This window comes from Fusarium odoratissimum (assembly GCF_000260195.1).
Source record: "Fusarium odoratissimum NRRL 54006 unplaced genomic scaffold supercont1.41, whole genome shotgun sequence".
Classification (NCBI taxonomy): Eukaryota; Fungi; Ascomycota; class Sordariomycetes; order Hypocreales; family Nectriaceae; genus Fusarium; species Fusarium odoratissimum.
The window spans coordinates 82593-98810 of NW_022158723.1; the positions used below are offsets into that span (position 1 = coordinate 82593).

The 16218-nt window shown below is 48.7% G+C and overlaps 4 protein-coding genes across 6 annotated transcripts; 3 read left to right on the forward strand and 1 right to left on the reverse strand.

Moving 5' to 3' along the window:
- The first annotated feature begins 1476 nt into the window (after window positions 1-1476).
- Window positions 1477-7873, forward strand: FOIG_14431 (1,3-beta-glucan synthase). The gene is made up of 3 exons (XM_031215674.1): window positions 1477-1698; window positions 1749-7040; window positions 7095-7873. Exons 1-3 carry the CDS (start codon window positions 1502-1504, stop codon window positions 7429-7431), a joined length of 5826 nt encoding a protein of 1941 aa, XP_031054559.1. The 5' UTR covers window positions 1477-1501; the 3' UTR covers window positions 7432-7873.
- A 272-nt stretch (window positions 7874-8145) lies between these two features.
- FOIG_14432 (serine palmitoyltransferase) lies at window positions 8146-10526 on the forward strand. Of its 3 annotated transcripts, XM_031215675.1 has the most exons (4): window positions 8146-8548; window positions 8614-8714; window positions 8780-9785; window positions 9839-10526. In XM_031215675.1, the coding sequence occupies exons 1-4, from the start codon at window positions 8318-8320 to the stop codon at window positions 10049-10051; spliced, it is 1551 nt and encodes a 516-aa protein (XP_031054560.1). In that variant the 5' UTR covers window positions 8146-8317; the 3' UTR covers window positions 10052-10526. The 3 variants fall into 3 exon arrangements, with proteins under 3 accessions (XP_031054560.1, XP_031054561.1, XP_031054562.1); XM_031215676.1 differs by having other exon boundaries at window positions 8146-8714; window positions 9839-10469; XM_031215677.1 differs by lacking the exons at window positions 8146-8548; window positions 8614-8714 and having other exon boundaries at window positions 8736-9785; window positions 9839-10469.
- A 303-nt stretch (window positions 10527-10829) lies between these two features.
- On the forward strand, window positions 10830-16138 carry FOIG_14433 (uncharacterized protein). Its single transcript, XM_031215678.1, has 3 exons — window positions 10830-11606; window positions 11657-11681; window positions 11733-16138. Exons 1-3 carry the CDS (start codon window positions 11540-11542, stop codon window positions 12754-12756), a joined length of 1116 nt encoding a protein of 371 aa, XP_031054563.1. The 5' UTR covers window positions 10830-11539; the 3' UTR covers window positions 12757-16138.
- On the reverse strand, window positions 13036-16091 carry FOIG_14434 (uncharacterized protein). The gene has a single exon (XM_031215679.1). It carries the CDS (start codon window positions 15474-15476, stop codon window positions 13872-13874), a length of 1605 nt encoding a protein of 534 aa, XP_031054564.1. The 5' UTR covers window positions 15477-16091; the 3' UTR covers window positions 13036-13871.
- Window positions 16139-16218: the final 80 nt, after the last annotated feature.

Genomic DNA, 16218 nt, shown 5'->3' on the forward strand with positions numbered 1-16218 from the left:
ACTGACCAACCCCCTCCAGAGACAGAGACCCAACCAACCCCTTGCAACCACCAATCAAGACCCGTATCCCCTGGCACTCCTGGTCAGCGCCCCTGGCTTGCACTGCGAGTCGCGGGCGCGGGCCAGCTTTTAGGGGCAATGGCCCTCTCTGATGGGATGGATGGGTCTATCGAGAGGAAAGCAAGGAACGAAAGGGGACGACCTGGAAACGGCCCGGACGATCCACTGTTGGGACAGCGCATCACGATGGCTGCTGCGATGGATGAGGATGGATGGGTACCTTATTATTGCAGTAGTTGATGGAACCTGTTAATGCTTACCGTTAGAGAGTTGGATGGTTGTGCCTTTGATTCGAATTGAGTTTCAGCGGTCTTGCCGCTGTGAACTTCGGGCTTAGCGGGTATCACGCCCTGTAACTTTGAAGTGTTAACAACGTTTTATAGCAAATGATCCACTTTTCGAGTCGAGATATGGTCTTGGCCATGCTGAGGATTGTAGCCTATTCGCTGATCTGACCAAAAATGGAGACGCCAGGCTCCTAAAAAAGTCTCCCTTCTGTTAGTTGCTGCTGATGGATGCATTGCTGCTCCCTCCCTCTCGTTGTGCAGCACTAGCAGTGAGTGAATGGTGTTTTTGTTTCCCATCGCACTCTCCCTTCCATTCTCACTCCCACGTTTTGTGTACGTGTCTGCGTTCAGGGAATCAAAACATTCAATCCAAGTTTATCACCCAAGTCTTGATCTCTTCTTTCTCCCCCCTCTCAAAGTCTTTGACGACTACAGAAGGATCACACTTCTAATAATACATATCACGTCTGTTGAATAATTGGAAACTTCTCTCCATCCATCAGATCAAAGGTGGTTCCCCTGTTATCTTACAGACACACCCTTGCCATTCTCCACCCCCTAACTTCGCCCTGGATAACCCGGCGCCGAGACACGCAGCGTTTCTCTTCCTCCCCGTGCGGGTTGGAACTCAAATCACCAAAAACCAACCCTCGTCTTCTCCCCTTTGCTGTTCTTTGCATTACGCATTGCCGACACTCGTTTTACGGCCACGCCAAATCGCTTTGTCTCGCACTTGGACGAACGACGTCGACTTATCAAGCTGGTGAATCACTCTTCGTGATTGATTCAACTTCTTGAACCTGTATCGACGGCGAATCGCATAATTTATTGGTCTTTCTTTCTAAGCCAAGCCACTGCCCGTTCGGCCTTTTTTGTCGGTTTTTTGACAACAAACAATCAATATCTTGTAGTGCCGGCCACGCTTGTTCTCCCGCCTGATCTTGATTTACAATCACGCTCGCTGGTCATCCACATGTGTACCACTAAGTGAGTTCCGGTAGCTTGACTGTCCATGAAGTTGTACCCTGCGCTTCGTTCATCTGGCTTCACATCACTGGATGACGTCTCCCAGGACAGGACAACCCATGGCGAAGACATGATCTCTACGGACAACAACTGACCTTATTCTCCAATAGATAATTAATTTAAGCAACATGTCGGGATATCCAGGCGGTGGTCAACGCGACCAGTACGATAATGGTTATGGCCAGCAACAGGGAGGCAACCAGCAACAACACGGTGGAAACACTGACTCATACTACCAAGATGATCAGTACTACGACCAAGGCTACGATAACCGTGGCCCAAATAACAACAACAATAACAACCATGACGGCTACTACGACGAATCGTGAGCATCGAGTTCCCCCTTTCGTAAATATTTCACTAACACTGTAGTAGTGGTTACTACAACGCCGACCCCAATAACCCCTACCAGCAGGATGGAGGCTATTACGACGGCCACGATCAATATCAAGACGGCTACTACGACAATGGCCAGGGTGGCTACTATGATCAGGACTACGATCGTGGCTATCAAGGCCAAGGAGGCCGTCAGGGCTCTGAGGAAGATTCCGAGACTTTCAGCGACTTTACCATGAGATCGGACATGGCTCGCGCTGCTGAAATGGATTACTACGGCCGGGGCGACGAGCGTTACAATAGCTACAACGATGGACAACGTGGCTACCGACCTCCTTCCTCGCAAATCTCGTATGGTGGGAACCGCTCTTCAGGTGCTTCGACTCCTAACTATGGCATGGACTACGGTAATGTTCTCCCTGCTGGTCAGCGATCCCGAGAGCCCTACCCGGCCTGGACTTCAGATGCCCAGATTCCTTTGTCCAAGGAGGAGATTGAGGACATCTTCCTCGACTTGACCTCCAAGTTCGGTTTCCAGCGTGACAGCATGCGCAACATGTACGATCATCTGATGATCCTGCTCGACTCTCGAGCCTCGCGCATGACCCCGAACCAGGCACTTCTCTCCCTTCATGCTGATTATATTGGTGGTGACAACGCCAACTACCGCAAATGGTACTTTGCTGCTCACCTGGATTTGGATGACGCTGTAGGATTCTCCAATGCACAAGGCAAGGGCCTAAAGCGCAAGAAGAAGGGCGGAAAGAAGAAGAAGAAGGATGCCGAGGCCAACGAAGCTGAAACTCTGCAGGAGCTTGAAGGCGATGACAGTCTCGAAGCTGCTGAGTACCGCTGGAAGAGCCGCATGAACAAGATGTCTCAGCATGATCGGGTTCGCCAGATCGCTCTGTACCTGCTTTGCTGGGGTGAAGCCAACCAAGTTCGTTTCATGCCCGAGTGCTTGTGCTTCATCTTCAAGTGTGCGGATGATTACCTCAACTCTCCCGCTTGCCAAGCTCTCGTTGAGCCTGTGGAGGAGTTCACTTACCTTAACAACGTCATTACTCCTCTCTACCAATACTTGAGAGACCAGGGATACGAGATCTCCGACGGCGTGTACGTCCGCCGTGAGCGCGACCACAAGAGCATTGTTGGTTATGATGATTGTAACCAGCTTTTCTGGTATCCCGAAGGTATTGAACGCATTGCCCTCCAAGACAAGAGCAAGCTGGTAGATGTGCCTCCTGCTGAGCGATATCTCAAGCTGAAGGATGTCAACTGGAAGAAGTGCTTTTTCAAGACTTACAAGGAGTCTCGTTCTTGGTTTCATCTTCTCGTCAACTTCAACCGTATTTGGATCATTCATTTGACCATGTTCTGGTTCTACACCTCCCATAACGCTCCCAGTCTCCTGGTCGGACCAAAATACGAACAGCAGGTTAACCAGAAACCCTCAACGGCTAAACAATTCTCTATCGTCGGTTTTGGTGGTGCCATTGCATCTCTTATCCAGGTTCTCGCTACTCTTGCGGAGTGGGCTTATGTTCCTCGTCGATGGGCTGGTGCGCAGCATCTCACCAAGCGACTCCTGTTCTTGCTCTTTATCCTCGTTCTCAACATCGCCCCTGGTGTAAAGGTTTTCATGTTGCCGAAAATTGGACCTGAGAAGATCAACACCGCTATTGGTATCGTTCACTTCATCATTGCTGTGATCACGTTCATCTTCTTCTCTATCATGCCCCTCGGAGGTCTATTTGGCAGCTACCTGTCTACCAATAGCAGACGCTACGTTGCTAGTCAGACATTCACTGCTAGCTGGCCAAGACTCCGTGGCAATGACATGGCAATGTCCTATGGTTTGTGGGCGACAGTATTTGGTGTGAAGATGGGTGTCTCGTACACTTACCTGATTCTTTCGTTCCGTGATCCCATCCGATACTTGAGCATCATGAACGTCGACTCTTGCCTGGGTGACAAGACCCTCCTCGGCAATCAACTTTGCCGCTGGCACCCAACAATTGTCCTGGCCCTGATGGCCTTCACTGACGTTATCTTCTTCTTCCTCGATACTTACCTTTGGTATGTCTTGTTGAACACCGTCTTCTCGGTTTCACGATCGTTCTATATCGGATCCTCCATCTGGACACCCTGGCGCAACATCTTCTCTCGCCTTCCTAAGCGTGTTTACTCCAAGGTTCTAGCAACGACAGACATGGAGATCAAGTATAAACCAAAGGTTCTTATTTCGCAGATTTGGAACGCCATCGTTATTTCCATGTACCGTGAGCATCTTCTTGCGATCGAGCACGTTCAGAAGCTTCTTTATCATCAGGTTCCTTCTGAGCAGGAGGGCAAGCGAACTCTTCGTGCACCTACTTTCTTCATCTCTCAGGAAGATCACTCTTTCAAGACCGAGTTCTTCCCTGCCTACAGTGAAGCTGAGCGCCGCATTTCCTTCTTTGCGCAATCCCTATCAACTCCTATTCCTGAGCCTCTGCCCGTTGACAACATGCCTACTTTTACAGTCATGATCCCCCACTACAGCGAGAAGATCCTTCTTTCTCTGCGTGAAATCATTCGCGAGGATGAGCCTTACTCTCGTGTTACACTCCTGGAGTATCTGAAGCAGCTGCACCCTCACGAGTGGGACTGCTTTGTCAAGGATACAAAGATTTTGGCCGATGAAACTTCGCAATACAACGGCGAGACAGATAAGAACGAGAAGGACACCGCCAAGAGCAAGATCGACGATCTTCCCTTCTACTGCATTGGTTTCAAGTCTTCCGCACCCGAGTACACCCTTCGTACTCGTATCTGGGCGTCTCTTCGTTTCCAAACCCTGTACCGCACTATCTCTGGTTTCATGAACTACAGCCGTGCCATCAAGCTCCTCTACCGTGTCGAGAACCCTGAGGTTGTTCAGATGTTCGGTGGTAACACCGACAAGCTCGAACGTGAACTTGAGCGTATGGCTCGCCGCAAGTTCAAGATTGTCGTTTCCATGCAGCGATTCTCCAAGTTCAAGAAAGAAGAGATGGAAAATGCCGAATTCTTGCTCCGCGCCTACCCTGACCTTCAAATCGCTTACTTGGACGAGGAACCCCCGGTTGCTGAAGGCGAAGAACCCCGACTTTACTCAGTTCTTATCGACGGCCATTCTGAAGTTATGGAGAACGGCATGCGACGCCCCAAGTTCCGTGTTCAACTCTCTGGCAATCCTATTCTTGGTGACGGAAAGTCCGACAACCAGAACCACTCCATTATCTTCTACCGTGGCGAGTACATCCAGCTCATCGATGCCAACCAGGACAACTATCTCGAGGAGTGTCTCAAGATTCGCAGCGTTTTGGCCGAATTTGAAGAGATGAAGACTGACAATGTTTCCCCATACACTCCTGGTGTCAAGAACGACGTTAGCTCCCCTGTGGCCATTCTCGGTATGCGAGAATACATTTTCTCAGAGAACATTGGTATTCTTGGTGACATTGCTGCCGGTAAGGAACAAACATTCGGTACTCTCTTCGCTCGAACTATGGCTCAAATCGGTGGTAAACTTCATTACGGCCATCCCGATTTTCTCAATGGTATTTTCATGACAACGCGTGGTGGTGTCTCCAAGGCTCAGAAGGGTCTGCATCTAAACGAGGATATTTATGCTGGTATGACTGCCATCCTTCGTGGTGGACGAATCAAGCAATGTGAATACTTCCAGTGTGGTAAGGGTCGTGATTTGGGTTTCGGTTCCGTCCTCAACTTCACAACCAAGATTGGTACTGGTATGGGTGAACAGTTCTTGTCCCGCGAGTACTACTATCTCGGCACTCAACTTCCTCTCGATCGATTCTTGTCCTTCTACTACGCTCATCCTGGTTTCCATTTGAACAACATGTTCATCATGTTCTCCGTTCAGATGTTCATGATTACAATGGTCAACCTGGGAGCTCTTCGCCATGAGACAAAGCCTTGCGAATACAACCGAAACGTCCCCATCACCGACCCTCTGTACCCGACTGGTTGTGCCAACACTGATGCCCTCACCGACTGGATTTACCGATGTATCGTTTCCATTCTTTTCGTTCTTTTCCTCTCTTTCATCCCTCTTATTGTTCAGGAGTTGATGGAGCGTGGCTTCTGGCGCGCCTTCGTCCGATTGATGAAGCAATTCTGCTCGCTCTCGCTCATGTTCGAGGTTTTCGTCTGTCAGATCTATGCGAACTCTGTGCAGCAGAACATTTCGTTCGGTGGTGCGCGATATATTGGTACGGGTCGTGGTTTTGCCACTGCACGTATTCCCTTCGGTGTCTTGTATTCTCGATTCGCTGGGCCAGCTATTTACTTCGGCGCTCGTTTGCTCATGATGCTTCTCTTCGCGACTCTGACTGTCTGGAAGGGTGTTTTGATCTATTTCTGGATCACACTTCTTGCTCTGACCATCTCGCCCTTCTTGTACAACCCTCACCAGTTCGCATGGACTGATTTCTTCATCGACTACCGAGATTACCTCCGATGGTTGTCCCGTGGTAACTCACGAAGCCACGCCTCGTCTTGGATTTCTTACTGTCGTTTGTCTCGAACTCGTCTTACTGGTTACAAGCGAAAGGCTCTGGGAGACCCCTCTGCTAAGATGTCTGCGGATGTTCCTCGCGCTCCGTTCGCCAACATCTTCTTTAGCGAGATTTTCTCTCCTCTCATGCTTGCCGTTGTCACGATTCTCCCCTATCTGTTTATCAACGCCCAAACTGGTGTTGCCCAGGCCCCTCAGAAGGACACCGTCAAGGGTAAACCCGAGGCAACTGACTCTCTGATCCGGCTGCTCGTTATTGCCTTTGCCCCTATTGCTGTTAACGCAGGTGTCTTGGCTGCTATGTTCGGCATGGCCTGCTGTATGGGTCCCCTACTCAGCATGTGCTGCAAGAAGTTTGGCAGTGTTCTCGCCGGTATCGCTCACGCTACTGCTGTTATATTCTTGTTGATCTCCTTCCTGGGTATGTTTGTTCTCGAGGGCTTCAACTTTACCCGCACACTGTCTGGTATGATTGCCGTTACTTGCATCCAGCGCTTTTTCGTCAAGCTCATTGTGTCTCTTGCCCTTACCCGTGAATTCAAGGGCGACACTGCCAACATTGCTTTCTGGACCGGAAAGTGGTACTCCATGGGATGGCACACCATCTCTCAGCCTGCTCGAGAGTTTCTCTGCAAGATCACCGAATTGTCCATGTTCGCAGCCGATTTCGTTTTGGGTCATTGGCTGCTCTTTTTCATGGCACCTGTCATCTTGATTCCCAAGATCGACATGCTCCACTCTATGATGCTGTTCTGGCTTCGCCCAAGGTATATCTTATCCTTTGCTTGTTATGTTTTGAATTTGCCCTAACCTCAGAACAGTCGCCAAATCCGACCTCCCATCTACTCGATGAAGCAATCCAAGCTTAGACGCAGACGTGTGGTTCGTTACGCAATCCTCTACTTCACGCTTCTCGTCGTTTTCATCGCTTTGATTGCTGGCCCTATTGTGGCTGGCAAGTACATGCCACCCAACACGATCAGCGATGCCCTCGGCAGTCTGCCCTTCAATCTTGTTCAGCCTAACAACCTCAACAATGACAACACCAACAGCACCATGGCTACTGGTACAGGAATGGTTGGCTACACCGGTGCTGGCCTTACGAAGACCAAGACTGGCGCTGATGCCTCGGCAACCGGCAAGATCAAGCTGTTCTAAGTGGGAATATTCAGACAGGCCCATTTGGAGGTGCCTCATGGGGGAGATGTCCCTGGCTTTTCTCCGCTGACAGAAAAATTGTGGAAATGGGAAGTTTTTGTTTTTTGCTTGTTTTTGTTTTCAGTTCAGCAGTTTGAGTGGATGCACGTGCATACATAGGTTGAAGTTTTATAGAAGATGGTGGGAGATGGGAGAGATACAGAAGGAGGAGGTTGGCATAAGTCAGACCTGACATTCACTGGCTGAACTGGACTGATCTTTTTTGGTACAAGGCGCACTTCTTTTTTTTTTAAACTATTATAATGTGTACAATGAAAGGAAGAAACACATCCATGGCAGAAACTCTAGACCTAAATGCAAATAATGCCTCTTGAACATTCTTTTCATTTCATTTATACTACTAGCCTACGCTCTCCATAGAAACCAAAAATTGTAAGAGGTATTCTAGTCTACGGTACTGCCCACGACGCTTGTGATTTTGGTTGGTTTATTTCAATGTGTGTAAGCCAATTTTACGTATTCCCATTCCCCGGGCTATCCGATGACCCCTACACTTGCCCTGTAGTGGATGGCCTGTGGTCTTATTGTTTCTCACCTTCAGGTACCCGTTGAGCCCCTGTTAGATATGGATCCTTAGTACAGCCAATCAGCCTGCGGCCTGCGGCTTGACTCGCTTCGACGTTAGAGGCCCTTTGTAGACCCATGTACCTATGATGGACCTTGACTTGACAATTCAGAATCCTCGGTTGACGTCCATTTTAACTCCTTTCAACAACACGCTTCCAGTCCAAACCAATATATATTCTCACGACCGGACGAGACGAGACGCGACGCAAGATCGATAGAAGTTGACGTAACCATTCAAGACAATTGGAAACAAAAAAACATGGAACTCGATGCCCTCCAAGCCCGGGTGGGCGAAATCCTCGAACAGGCCGCCGTCTACTTCCATAAAGTCCCTGGTTCTGCAGTATTTATGCGCTACATCCAGTCGAGTTATCAGAACGACCCCGTGCGATCCGCCATTGAACTTGTGCTGCTTCTCTTCTTTATCCGCTATCTCCTGTCGCCTTCTTACTCGACCCGTAAGCAGAATTACATCAAGTTGAGAGAGGAGGTGAGAACACAGCCAGATCCTTAACCCCCGCAGGATTGAAGTCGCTAATGTTGGCTTCTTCGTAGGAAATCGAAGAGTTGATCGATGAATGGCAGCCCGAGCCTCTCGTCGTCGAGCAGACTCCATTTGAGGTGGCTGAAGCCGAACGTCTTCCTGTCCTTGTTGGGTGAGCATCATCAAGTCTAATCACATGCGCAATCTAGTCAGGATCAGCATCTGATATTTCTATAGCCCTACCGGTCCCAAGACTAAACTCGCCAACGGCCGAACTGTTACCAATCTCGCATCCTACAACTTCTACAACTTCAACGGCAATGATCAGATTAAGGAGAAGGCTATCCAGGTTCTGCGCACCTATGGTGTTGGCCCTTGCGGCCCTCCCCAGTTCTACGGTACCCAAGACGTTCACATGAAGACTGAAGCCGACATTGCCGCGTATTTGGGCACCGAAGGCTGCATCGTCTACGCTCAATCCTTCAGCACCATCTCTAGTGTCATTCCCTCTTTTTCCAAGCGTGGCGACGTTATCATCGCTGATCGTAATGTCAACTTCGCTATTCGCAAGGGTCTCGAGCAATCGCGAAGCACCATCCGCTGGTATGAACACAATGACATGGACGCTTTGGAAGACGCGATGAAGGCTGTCGCCCGGGAGCAGGCCAATGCCAGGAAGCTTACCCGTCGTTTTGTCGTGACCGAGGGTTTGTTTGAGCTCTCTGGAGATTCTATCGATTTGCCCCGCCTGGTTGAGCTTAAGGAGAAGTACAAGTTCCGCGTTATTCTGGACGAGACCTGGTCTTTTGGTGTTCTCGGCCGTACCGGTCGTGGTATTACTGAGGCGCAAAACGTGGACCCCCAACAGGTTGACATGATCATTGGTTCCCTTGCTGGACCTCTCTGTGCCGGTGGTGGCTTCTGTGCTGGTCCCAAGGATGTTGTCGAGCACCAGCGTATCACATCTTCTGCGTATACATTCTCTGCCGCTCTCCCTGCCATGTTGGCTGTCACCGCCAGCGAGACCCTCAACTTGCTCCAGTGTAACCCTGAAATCCTGGCACAGTCCCGCGAGAACATCAAGGCTATGAGGGCCCAATTGGATCCCCGCAGTGATTGGGTTTACAGCCCAAGCGACCCCGAGAACCCTATCATGCTCCTTGTCCTCAAGCCTGAAGTTGTGGCTGCCCGTAAGCTCGGACTGGAAGACCAAGAACGCATCTTTTTGGACTGTGTGGAAGAGGTACGTGCATCGGACACTGAAACATGAACGAATATGAACTGACCCTTGAACAGACTCTTGCCAACGGCGTCTTGATCACAAGAACCAAGACCAGACCTTATGCGCATGCTGTGAAGCCCAAGGACGGCGCGTGGTTTGCCCAGCCTGCTCTTCGAATTTGCGTTACATCAGCACTGTCTAAGAAGGATATTGAGAAGGCCGGTGTGACTATTCGACATGCTATCACCAAGGTCATGACACGAAAGACGAGCACCAAGACCGCCTGATTCAGGGGCTTAACGGATGATAATTTTGATGACAGATGGAGGCTGGCTGAATGCATGTTATACAGCTGAGCATAGTCGATAAAGGCGTCGCGCTACACTGAGACCTTTTTGATTATGATGGATAATCAGCCAACGCAATAGACGAGGGGCAATATGGAACGATTTACAAAGTGGCTGGCAGCCATTTAACAAGCTAATGATTAATAGATGCGGCCCTCGTACGCTAGCATTGAATGAATATTTTCGATATAATGGTTTTGTGTCTTTGTGGGCTCCGTGATTAGGTGGTGATTGATCGGTTTCGTATCATGGTTTTGATGCTGACGAGGGGAAATTCTCAAGAAACCTTAACGTGTATTTGTCTGCTTCAGTTACTCACAGTCGATGAAGTCGTCTTTGCCAAGTTACTGTTTTCGAATATAAAAATTATGTGAGATAGAGAAGCAGACGTCAGCTGTCTCGCGGGTTTTATGAGCCATCCCTTGCCAAGTCACGCCGATGCTGCCAGCTTACAGCCATCCATCAAGGACTCTAGCCTGACAACAGAATCACCAAGGACACACATGCAGAAGAAGGATCACAATTGGCAGAACCGCAGTCTCAGTTTCACAGTTTATTTTATCAGACGGACGAGGAACCATTTCAACTCGCAACAGGACTCTGGGCATGTCTCAGACGTTGCATTCCTTGGGAGATTACAGGTCTCGAAATTACGCGCCATGTAAAGAAATCACCTCATTCCAAGAGTCGGGAGCGTCGTGGCCTCTTTTGGTGATTCATTTTTAAGCTTTATGTTTTTGGGCAGTTTGAGTTGTCGAGTTCCATGTTCTGAGTGAGTTTCTGCGTTCGTGTGTCTCATATTCTGGGAGCGGGCTTGAGTGTGAATAGGGAGAACAAGGGATGAAGTCTTATAAATAAGGTAAAGCCAAGCCAATGGAATTTAGGATTTCAGGATGAAACTCACGGACTGAAAGGAATTACGGAGGTGAAGAGCGTCTCACTTGTCTCTTGCAGGGTCAAGCTTAAGCTCAACACTTACAAACGGTAGGCTCAACACGTGTCTTACCGTACCGTACTGTGTCGTTCCTTCTTGTTTTCTTTTGCTTATCATTGTAGAGAGGCCCCTTCCTCCCTTGTTTTGACGTCTCCTCTTTTTCTACTTTACCTCTCCACCTTCAATTTCGCTCTCGTCTCTCCATCTTCTTCTTCATTCATTCACTCCTACAGTCGTTTTTTTCTTTTCCTACTTACAATCACTTCCTAAGATTCGTCATTCTTTGATTCTTCTTTTCAGTTCTACACACACTCTTTTCCTCTGAATCCTATTCATTCTTGGATAGCGGGTTGTTAAGCCCCGTCTTATACAGCCATTTTCTCAAATCACTGACCTTTAAAACCACTATTTGAGCTCGTTGTAGCAGCTCGTTCACTCTCTAACAACTCTCCAAACTACTAAAATACGTACGGTTTTATAAAATATTTAACAAAATGTCGATGAAACGTTTCTTCACTTCGGCGGTTGCCATGGCGGCGGTTGTTGCTGCTGTTCCTGTTGGTGAGTCTTCTCCTGACCAGTTTGTAACTCGAAGCTGACAATCCCAATAGCCCGTCCGCTCGAGAAGCGAGAACCGTATGCCTTTCTTGTGACACGAAACCGTGGTTTTGACTAATAATATTGTAGCGTCACGACTATTACTCTGACTTCGGCCTCTACCTACACCGCAACTATCGCTCCTGCTACCCCTGTCACTCCTACAGGAACTGCAACTTACCCAGGAACTACAGCTCCTGTTCCTGATAGCCCCAAGCCACCTAAGAACGGCAAGCCTGACGATTCCTGTAGCTCCACAGGCACTTGCGGATCTGGTAGCGGTGGCAGTTCATCCGGTTCTAAGCTCCCTGGTGTCGCATATGCCCCCTACCGAGGCGATCACCAGTGCAAATCGAAGGACGAGATCCAGCACGATATTACGCAGCTCGCAGCTGATTTTTCAGTCCTTCGTATCTATGGCACCGACTGTGACCAGGTCGCCAATGTCTACTCATGCGCCAAGGGTAGCGGCTTGAAGCTGTTCCTCGGCATCTGGAACATTGACGACGTTCAAACTGAGGCCAAGACCATCATCAGTGCAATTGACGACTGGGACGTCGTTGACACCATCAGCGTTGGCAATGAACTTGTCAACAACGGAGCTGCCAGTCCAGCAAAGGTCATCGCCGCTGTCAAGCAGGCTCGTGAGATCCTTCGTACCGCAGGCTACCAAGGCCCCGTTGTCACAGTTGATACTTTTATTGCTGCCAATGCCAACCCTGAACTTTGCAACGAAAGTGACTACTGTGCTATCAACGCTCACGCCTTCTTCGATGCCAACACTTCTGCTGATGAAGCTGGCCAGTGGCTCTCCAACACTGTTGAAGACCTTCGATCCAAGATTTCTGGCGACAAGCGCATCGTCATTTGCGAGACTGGCTGGCCTACCAAGGGAAACAGCAACGGCAAGGCTGTTCCAGGTATGAGCCAACAGAAGGCTGCTCTTGACTCTATCAAGCAGGCATTCTCCAGCCACATGGGAGACTTGATCCTCTTCTCTGCCTTCAACGATCCCTGGAAGAAGGCCGAAGCCGCAACTTTCATGGCCGAGCAATGGTGGGGTATCGAAGGCCAGGACTCAGTTTCCAACAAGGACCCGTCGTCTTCTAACTAGGGAATGGCTCCCCGATTTGTCATGTCAGTTAGACCTTCAAATATTTGAATGGTTTGCGGTCACGTTTTACTCCGAGATAACGCTCGACTTATGTTTTTTCTATGATGTTTAATGGTTTATTGTTATTGCTTAAGGGTTGTGGATGCCGATTATCAGGTGGCCGTTGCAAGGCTGTACGAGCCTATCATCTTGGGAGGTATGTTGGAGGTTTGTCTGCTTTTTCTCTTCAAGTTCCAAGTACCTCATCACACCACCTCGCTTTATGGCTACTCTTTTAGAGATGAGAAAAGAATTACACTTTGTATTTGTTACTCGAATTGAAATATCCGTTATACAATTTGAACTTGAATTTAGCTTGATGATGAAGTAACAATGAATGAGTGACTTAATCTCAGCATATCTGGCCCCTGCAACATGACTTCAAGTTCAGAATACGATCGAGCTCAAGAAACAACGTTGCTGAATTGCCTAAATAAATCAGAGAGTGTGATTGCCTCCAAATCCTCCGCCTCGCGTCGATGACTTCGTTAATCATGAAAGACTATACCCATTGCACTCCTTGCTAGCCCAATAATTTGCTCCTAATGCATAAAGCATAACAGAATATGAATCTTTGTACCATCGCAGTTATTGGCCCAAGAGCTTTTCCCCTCATCAAGCAGAATCGAGTTCCACAGTTGCTGCAGTGCCGCTCGAGACCTCAGCCAACTTGTCTAAGGCTGGCAAATGCATAAAAAAACCTAAGAAATAGTTTGCTCGCCATGAATGACAAGTATATTGTTAAATAGAATGTAACAACAAGGTTTGGGACGCAATATGGAGAGAGTGGTCGTTAGATGTAGACCACTAGCGATATTAGGATAAAGACCTAATACAGCAGACGAGGAGACGAACACGCAAAATCTTTGCTTCTGCGTAGGAAGGTAAAAAGAAAAAGAAAATAAGGCATCAGATCTCACATCGTCCAGAAGTCATAGCAAGCTTAAGATCAGTTACCTCAAATGATGGGGATATCTCAAAAAGTCCGTTCTGGGACCAAGATCGTTAAACACGCACCCATCAGGCTCCCATCAAGCGGCCCTGCGTATTTCAGCAGGAGGCGCGACGGGATGAGTTTAGCAGATCCAAAGTTCGTCAAGAAACTGGTCGAGTTCGATGATGCGGAATCGGGAGCCGATGCTCTGGTCCCTCAAAAGAGTAGTCCAAGTAGAAGAAAGACTGGCTTTCCAGGAAACAACCTCAACGCTCCAGCCCATTTTCAGAGCGCGTTGGGCTTGTGTCAGGAAGCCGTCCGAATACTTGGCCGGCCGAGCATCACCAGTAGCGATGACAAGCGTGCCGGGCTCCTCGAAATACTGCATAACAGACTCGCTGATTCTAATTTGGAGGGTTTCGTCAACCATGTCTTCGACATAACGGAAGCCGCCGGCTTCGAATGTGTTGTGGTCATCAGCACCAGATTGCTCAGGACGACGACTGCGAAGGTCGACGCGGTAGCCAAGATCCTTGAGTTCTTGGACAAAAGAAGGCTCGTTGCGGTTGGGACGCACAGAGCAGCCAACGTTGAGCCATTCCGCGTATCGATCGCGAGCGAGAAGTTCGTGAAAGAAAGCAAGGTTCATTTGTGGGAGTGGGACAAAGCGCGAAGACTCCGGCAAACCAAATTTGGCTCTTAGGGCCTTTTGGAAACCAATGATGATGTTGGACATGTCGACAAAGACATGAATTCCATTTTCTGCGATGGTTGGATAATCTTTGCAGATCATAGAGTCTATGACACGCTCATGGACGAGCTTTCTCATGAGGCCCTCATGCTTGACCACCGTGGTCTGCACGCTACTGTGAATCTCAGTAAGGGGGCCATACTTGAAATGCTGATATGAGATGATATGTCTGACATGGTCCGATTGAATGCCACCCAAGACCACTATATTGGGTTCAGAGCTATCTCTGGAATGCGATTTGCCCTTGCCCGAATTTGAACTTTTCTTGCTCTTTTTGGTTTCGTCAAAATGCTTAAGCGGAGACTCGCTTGAGCTTGGTGGTGTTGAGGCAGCAGTTGAGTAAGACGTGGCAGGTAGCACATCAGTGTCAGAACCGCATCCAGCCTCTGAGTCGGTAATGGGATCGAAGTTGGGCCGGGTTGATTGGAGGGGTTCATTCTCCTCTTCTTCAAACATGTCTTCCTTCAGAACAGTCTCCTTCTTAATTCGAAGAGCCTTTCCAGTTCGCTTCTTGTGGAGTTCGCTTGCCATCCCGTCAGATTCAATATGGACCTCAAGGCTGTGGTCCGGTTGCCTTGAGGTGGCAAGACATGCTTGCTCATGGTTATTTTCATGGGAATGTTTAGGCCCAACCGAGGATCTGGGAATACTGTCTGCACTGTTGGTGGAGTGCGGTACAGAAGGTCGCTTCAATATCGTGATCGGCTGTACCTTTGAAGAAGCCAATGGCTCTCGCTGCTGTTGGGATGATTCATTGTCATTGATACGGATTTGCTGGAAGAGCCGTTTGAAGTTTCCAAGGGACGGGGTTGAATCGAAAGACTTTGCATTCTTGGGGGAGGCCCAGTCCGTAAGGCTGTTCGAATTCAGCTTGGTAAAGTCACCAAGCTTGAGTCTACCGTCATGTGCAACATTATTTGCAGGCTTACTGCTACCCGGCGGCTCGTGAAGAGGATCGTCTGTTGAGTTTGCCGTTGGAGATGCCATAATAACCATCAAGAGCGACTACGCACATAGATGCGAGTTGGTGGTTGTAGATGAAGTTGGTGAGCTGCTCAACGCCAATCCGAGACGTGAGAGTATTGCTGAAGTGTTTTCCAAGTATTGACCAACAGTGCCGGTAAAGTGAATTATCCAAAGTTGCAATTGCAATTTGCTAGGACCGTAGAAAATGGTAAAGCCAAGAAGGTATTGAGAAAGCGATTTGCCACAACTGAGTATCTAGAATCGCCGCAGAAGCAAGACCCAGAATGAGCTGAAACAAAAACGGACGTCGCGTAGTATAACAGAAAAGGGAACTCGAAATAGCCAAACACAGTCTGGGATGATTCAAAGGTCAAATCCAATGCGTCAGATTTTGCCGCTTGATGAAGCCGAGTGAGATCAAGTGCGGAGATCGAGCTACTAGAATATCATGAGGTCACAAGAAGGGAGAAGTGTGAACCCAATCAAGGCCGTGTTAAGTAGGATACGGATCAAAGACAGAGAACAAAGAATATAATAAAGAAAAGTTGCGCAAAGACTCGAGTCAAGAACAAGGATCCGAATATAGGGAACGAGGAAATACGAACGTTAAACCATTGACGAAGAATGGATGAGATGAGATGAATGATGAGTCAATTCACCATGAACTGAGGCTACCTATGGATGGCTTTCCGGGATCCGGGATGGCATGTTCCTAGCCAATCAGATCACGACATATGTGGCATAAGTCCTGTAACTCACGTGTCCGTTGCCA